This window comes from Rutilus rutilus (genome assembly GCF_951802725.1).
Source record: "Rutilus rutilus genome assembly, chromosome: 11".
NCBI classification, from domain to species: domain Eukaryota; kingdom Metazoa; phylum Chordata; class Actinopteri; order Cypriniformes; family Leuciscidae; genus Rutilus; species Rutilus rutilus.
The window spans coordinates 36,017,050-36,023,780 of record NC_140216.1 but is presented as its reverse complement, the minus strand read 5'-3'; the positions used below and the strand labels follow the sequence as shown (position 1 = coordinate 36,023,780).

At 40.2% G+C, this 6,731-nt stretch overlaps 1 protein-coding gene across 1 annotated transcript; it reads right to left on the bottom strand.

Moving 5' to 3' along the window:
- Positions 1-3,633: 3,633 nt before the first annotated feature.
- On the bottom strand, positions 3,634-5,871 carry LOC311299481 (asialoglycoprotein receptor 2-like). The gene is made up of 7 exons (XM_084423063.1): positions 5,837-5,871; positions 5,508-5,555; positions 5,340-5,381; positions 4,956-5,027; positions 4,672-4,826; positions 4,133-4,242; positions 3,634-4,026 (listed from the first exon to the last, which is right to left on the bottom strand). Exons 3-7 carry the CDS (start codon positions 5,377-5,379, stop codon positions 3,852-3,854), a joined length of 552 nt encoding a protein of 183 aa, XP_084279189.1. The 5' UTR covers positions 5,380-5,381; positions 5,508-5,555; positions 5,837-5,871; the 3' UTR covers positions 3,634-3,851.
- Positions 5,872-6,731: the final 860 nt, after the last annotated feature.

The window sequence follows — 6,731 nt, the reverse complement described above, 5'->3', positions numbered from 1 at the left end:
TTGAAACGACAGCATGTCGGAGCTCATGAAAAAGGCTTATTATACACCGTCCAATCCCGGTTCTTTAGGGGGTAAAAAACGATTAAAAGACGCCATCTTAAAAGATAGCGGGGTCCGTCTAAGCGATAAACAGGTTTCAGAATGGCTGGCTGGTGAGGATGCTTACACTTTACACAAAACAGCGCCTATACAAACGAAATAGAGTGGTTCTGTATGGGGTCGATACGCAGTTCCAGGCCCATCTTATCGACATGATCGCCTACGCCAAGGATAATGACGGCAATAAATACCTGCTGACGGGCATAGACGTATTTAGCAAGTACGCCTTGGCTCGCGTGTTGAAGAATAAGAGCGGCGCCGAGGTTACTAGAGCGTTCGAGTCTATACTCGAAGAGGGTCGTGTGCCGCAGAAATTGCAGACGGATCAGGGAAAGGAATTTTTTAACAAACAATTTCAAGATGTAATGACAAAGCACGAAATTAATCATTTCGCTACCGCTGCCGATTTGAAAGCCAGCATTGTGGAACGATTTAATAGAACATTAAAAAGTCGTATGTGGAGATTTTTAACGGCTACAAATTCCCGACGATACATACATGTTTTACAAGACATTATGCAGGGGTACAACACCAGTTATCACCGAAGTATCAGAATGAGACCTGTGGACGTCAACAAAGTAAACGAGGGTCAAGTGTTTCAAAACTTGTACGGCGATATAAAGAAGACTGAGAGACCTGTATTTAATTTCAAAGTCGGCGATGTCGTCAGGATTTCTAAAGTGAAAGGTCCGTTCGAGCAGAACTACACAGAAGAATTTTTCACCATATCCGCGTGTATTCCACGTCAACCCCCAGTCTACAGACTCACGGATTATGACGGTGATGTCATCGAGGGGGTTTTTTATGAAAAAGAGTTAAGAGAAGAGAAAAGAGAAAAAGAGAAAAATAATTGTGAGTAAAAACAAATCTTTTAAGGTGGAAAAGATTTTAGGTCAGAAAAAACAAGGGAAATCTACGCTTGTTTTAGTGAAATGGCTAGGGTGGCCTTCAAAATGTAATAGTTACATACTGTACCTACTGTATATAGATAAAAAAAAAACTCTGGTGGACTTAAAACACCCCGACGTTTAACGGATGAGATCATACGAGCGAAGGGCAGCCATGGACGACCACGGGTTCTACATCACGTTGCCGTGCAATGCATCGTCGTCGGTTTATCCTGAATATCGCATATCCAGCTATACAACCAGGTCAGCAAAAGCTATAAACTTGAAAGGACAATGGGAGGTGGGACTCGCTGAAATCGAATATCCTAGAAGTTGGTATAACTTTAAGGATAAAGACGGGCATTTCACCCTACACACGGCCCCCGGACCCACGAATAGCGGAACCCCCGAAGACGCGGAACCGTTTAAAAAAAGACTTATCCGAGTTTTTTGTATCGAGGAAATTATACATAAGCGGTGGGTCCTACGCAAACATTCGGGCGATCCTCCTTGCGATAAATCAAGTTCTCGCACCCGGCTGTATTGAATCACGATGAATTAAAAAACAATAAAAAAACAAAGTGTTTCTGGTCGCGAAACCCAACGTTTCAGTCAGCTTCCACGGGAGACTCGCCACTATTTTAGGAATGATACCGGATGATGCTCTCGGACAGTCGAACTACCGTGAAGGCCCCGTCCCACTCCGCAACGTACAAAGGCTCTTCGCCGCCGTCGTTCAGATCCCTCCAGACAAATTTGTAAAATAGAGCCCAGTCTTTTTCAGGAAATACCACACACAGGTCTTCCCCAGCCTGAAACTCACCGACGCCGTCAGCGGTGTAGAGCATAACAACTTGAGTTGGTTTGTGAAATTTGTACCCGAATACACGGTTACTAGACATCAGAAATTCACCTTTAGTCCAGTCCGAAATTTCATGGAGAAAATTTGTCAAACGGATATTTTGACCAAAAGGTTTTCTCGGCACCATACTCAGACTTTCCATCATCCTGCTGCTCAGCCCCGCCTCTGGGAATTGAGGGGAGGAGGATAAACCGTCCATGCTCATGTAGCTCATGTTTCTCTTTCTGGTGGTTGTAGAACACACTGACCCCATTTATAAACGCTGCTCTGGAATGTGAAGGTGGGAGGGAGCGCGATGCTGGGGCCGCCTGTGACACACACCATATAACCCTTCTTGACACCCATATAACCCGAACCTGACACCGGCTTCAAACACCCGTCAAAACTACATGATCGACGGCTAAAAAGGTTAAAAGGTCAAAACTAACTGTCAAAACTACATGATCTAGGGCTAGCAGGGTCAATAGGTCAAAAGCTTCTGTCAAAACCACATGATCGATGGGTAGGTAGGGCAAAGGTTAATCTCTGACCCCTAGACCGGAAGTTCAACCTGTCAAAAGGTCAAAGGTCAAAGTCATTAATCATTTTGACATAAGCATCAGGGTAATAACTACTCGGGTGGAATAAATGTATCATTTGCAGTGTGGGCGCAGGACGAGAATCGATAGGCACAGGTGGACTGCGGGTCCGATAGCCAAGACCTGAGCCGATACTCAATTCGGTACCCACTGATATATGCAGCTGCTTTTGAACAGTCCTGTGCTTATTTGTGTTCATCTTCTTTAGTCTGAACACCATCAAAGGTTTCTATTAACAAAACAGTTTGCAGCGTTGAGCATTTTAGCAAATCGTGATTGACAGCTTCAGTCATTATAAAGGGAGCGCTCAATGCTCGCTTACTGTTTATAGTATAATCTATTCACCATTAAAAAAACCTGCTGTTAAGAGGATGAATGCCCATGTGTACACTATAACTATATTTGTTTTGGAGGCTCTTAAAAGTGTGAAATAGTATTCTGACCTTGAGTCACAGCTCAGAATAATGGGGTTAAGGGTTTAACACGGTCTCTGTTCTTGTGGTGCCATCAGCCAGTTTTGTGAACTAACATTTACTCTATATATTATACCAAGTTGTTCTCAACCAGGATTTTTTTTAAGGTTAGAATTATGGCCAGCTGTAAACTTGACCCAGATGTTTCATGCTACATTTTCCAAACAGTGAGGTAAAACAAAATAATTTATTTAAATGTCAGTGATATTTAAAATGAGGAATGAGGATTCTGAACACTCAATTTGAGAAGATTTCCCTTTCCATATGTAAAGCGCTTGAGTACCCATAAAAGCGCTATATAAATGTAACAAATTATTATTATTATTATTATTATATTAGTCAAGTCCTTCAGGCAGGTATGTGTTTTGGAGAAGTGTTGAAACTAAACTCGAGTTTGACACCCTGTGCTTGACTCTTGTCTTTGACCGTTACGAAATGTTTTTCAGACACACATTTTTTTTAAATGGTATATCAAAAAAGTTCAACTTTTATAAATGCGTCTCAATACCCTGTACGTTTTTCATTCCACTATATTGTACTTTCTCGAGTAAAAAAACAAACAAAACAAAAACGATGTGTGACCTGTTCATTCAGCTTTAGTTCTATTTGAACGGCTGACCTATAAACGCTAAATCTTCCATTTCCAGCGCACTGCTATCAAATGACTACTGTAAATGACATACTGTCACAAAACTATATTACATTCTCATTGAACCGCAGGAAACATCCATGGCAAAGGAAAAGTCAGCCCCTGTTTTTAATTGGCATACATGATTTAGAAACGATGTTGCAGAATACATATTGAAATGCTGGTGATGTCACTCAGGGGACGCAGTGTGTGTACTTTGCATCCAGGCAGGGCTGCCATTACATGCATGTCTTTTGTTTCACAACAGTTAGTTTGAGTAAATGACAGAATGATAACTTTTGGGTGAACTATTCAAGGAATTAATTAAACAGCTGCAGCAGCTTCACACACAAATCTTTTCTCTTGGAAACAGAAAGCGTCCGTCCAGAATTCCGTCTCTCCCCATGGATGTCCCAGACTAGCACAGTCTTCACCGGCAGGATGGCCTTTAGTCCAGTTATCAGGCTCTCTGACTCCATTCTCTCGCTTTATCCAGAATCTGCAGGACGAAAAAAACAAATTGCTTCTGTTCGGCAGCAACCTGCTAATTATTGAAGTATTGTTTGTTTTAATGCAGAGATTGTCAAGATTAATGAAGCTCTTACTCTGCTGAATCATTTAGTGGCTGGTTGTTCACCCAGACCCAGTGTCCCTCAGTGTCCAAATCATTAAGACCAATCCAGTGCGTCACTTTAACTTTAGAGGTCAGAAAATCCTGATGGAGAAAAACATGGTTTTATTTTATATATTATAATGGACATAACGTTTGGAGCAGAGAAATGTGTAGCCTAATATTTAATTGGAATATTAAATGTATTATATTTATTTATTTTTTAAATCTTTAGGCAACAAATTGATTAAAATGTAATAACGTGCTCCTTTGCTGAAACTACTTTCTTTTTAAGATATCATGCATCAAATTTAAGGCTTTTGACATGTTTGATCAGTGAACAAGCCGTGTCTAGATGTTTCTTCACAAGTGTTTTGAACAAGATGCTTCACCCAATCTTCTGAGACCATCAGAGACTTCATTAAACCATGATCATCAATGCATACCTTTTTTGTTTACCTCAGAAATACATCATGTTACAGAAGTAAAGGGGATTAATATACTGTAAATGAAGTGTTGAAGTGCAGAACACACCTGCTCTGCTTGGCTGTTTATGATCACTAGATGTCCTCCTCGACTCACACAGTGATCTCGACTCTGTGTCCAGTTCATCTTGACCATAGAGAAGTAGTAGCACTTTCCCCCAGAATAAATCCAGTTTACGGCACAAAGTGCACAACCTGTGCTGGCTTTTGAGAAAGAGACAATTCAGTTATTCATTATTTCACTCATTTTTAGTAATTGTGCTTATTTATAGTACAGTATGTGTGTAATGAATGTCTTTTAACTTTGCACAAGGCTCAAATCTGAAGACATACTATTTAATCTGTTCAGCTTTCTAAGTGTTTCCTCATGCTGATTGTGGAGCGCATCAAACTGTTCTCTGTAATCTGCATGACAAGGCCAAAAACAAACACAATCAGGATGAAAATGATCCATTCTTCAGAACACAATACTCTTGAAGTTAATCAAAGTTTGGTTCAGTGTGCAGAACACTTTGTCTAAGCCTGTGTCATGGGTGTGAAAGAGAAATGCAGTCTGGAGTAGTTGTCTATGAGCCATGACTGGTACAGAGACAGTGGAAATATGAAAAAGGAAGAAAACTAATGGTTGGAGAAATGTGTTCAAATGACTGACTTGTATTTACAGAACAAAAAGACCTGTGATGTATTTTGATATGTATGAATCTGAACTTAACTTACTGGTGTAGTTGGCTGTAAGTTCCTCAAGCTCTCTCGCCATGGCTGGTACAGAAACCGTTATGAAGAGAATGGTGGAGAAAAGAAAACAGACAAAGTCACTCTCATATTCATGTATCTTTGTGCACAGTTAATGTTGCTGTATTGGTGCATTAAATATATTTTACTCACTTGTACCATTTGTTTGTTGGGCAGACGGTTTCACTGAAACACTGATATCTGATTGAAGACATGCACAGAAATGCACATGACTTGACTTGAAGGTTAAAAGCAGTAGCAGTGATATACCACACACACACACACACACACACACACACACACACACACACACACACACTGTTTGGATTTAAATAGGCAAATGCTTAAGTCTATGATTGAATCATTATTCCAGTGATTATTACTTTATTGTTCCGAATATAAGACGATGGTATTTATGGCATACCATAAAAATAACCAGTAGTTCTCATTTCCAGTAGATCTCACAATAACTGATTCCTCACCTTTTTTGTGTATGTGTGTACAGTGACAGGTGTTGGCATGACAAAACAATTGGTGATCCGCATTACCTATCTAATCCAGGGGGTATGAATTTTTTTCCCTAAAAAAACAGCAGTTTCTCCCTGAAGACGGAGGGCAGGTGCTGGGCAAGACTTTTCTGCGGCATAATGCTAATCCATTGATTACGCCGCATCATACTTAAGCAAGGATATTGACAGGCAAGTGTGTCAGTACCTAGCCGAAATAAGAAATTATGGGCCTCGCTGCTGGTATGTTCAGCTCTTTGGTGATATCCAGTGCCTTTAGCTGGATGACTGCTCTGGCTACGTACTGACACACTTGCCTGTCAATTTCTTCAAAGCGGCCGCTTTTAGGACCTCGGTAAGCTTTTCTTTGACCGTTAGCATTTTTTGGGCCCGCCATCTTCCAGTCTTATACTCTGACACGCCATATTTTTCATCTGCTTAATGAGTTGTTTGACTCCTCTGCATTTATCACCATGAGCTTAATGTTTGTATCATAACCTCTCCTTAGTTCCTGATTCACTTGCCTGACTTTTAATCTCTCTGTTCGAATGGTTTTGAGGAGTATGAAGAATCATTTTCACAAGAATCGGCTCCTCTGAGTCCAGACCTTAAATTCATTGAATGTCTTTGGGATGTGCTGGAGGAGACTTTACAGAGTGCTGGACTCTGGATTCATCTCTTGATGGAAATAAATGGTGTGACTGTATAAAAAATATACCATCTTTGTTTTTTCTACATTATTTTGGAGATTCAATGTGAAAATATTACAATATAAAAATATATTAAAAACTTTAATGTTAATTAATCACGATTAATTACATGAAAATGTGTAATTAATTAAATGGCACTACTCACACAGAATCCCTAGAAT

Coding starts and splice junctions, on each gene's coding strand:
- LOC311299481 (XM_084423063.1), bottom strand. CDS start 5,379: ATGGCGAGAGAGCTTGAGGAACTTACAGCCAACTACACCA. Junction 5,028..5,339: donor ACTTACAGCCAACTACACCA/GTAAGTTAAGTT, acceptor CTTGTCATGCAG/ATTACAGAGAACAGTTTGAT. Junction 4,827..4,955: donor AAAGCTGAACAGATTAAATA/GTATGTCTTCAG, acceptor CTTTCTCAAAAG/CCAGCACAGGTTGTGCACTT.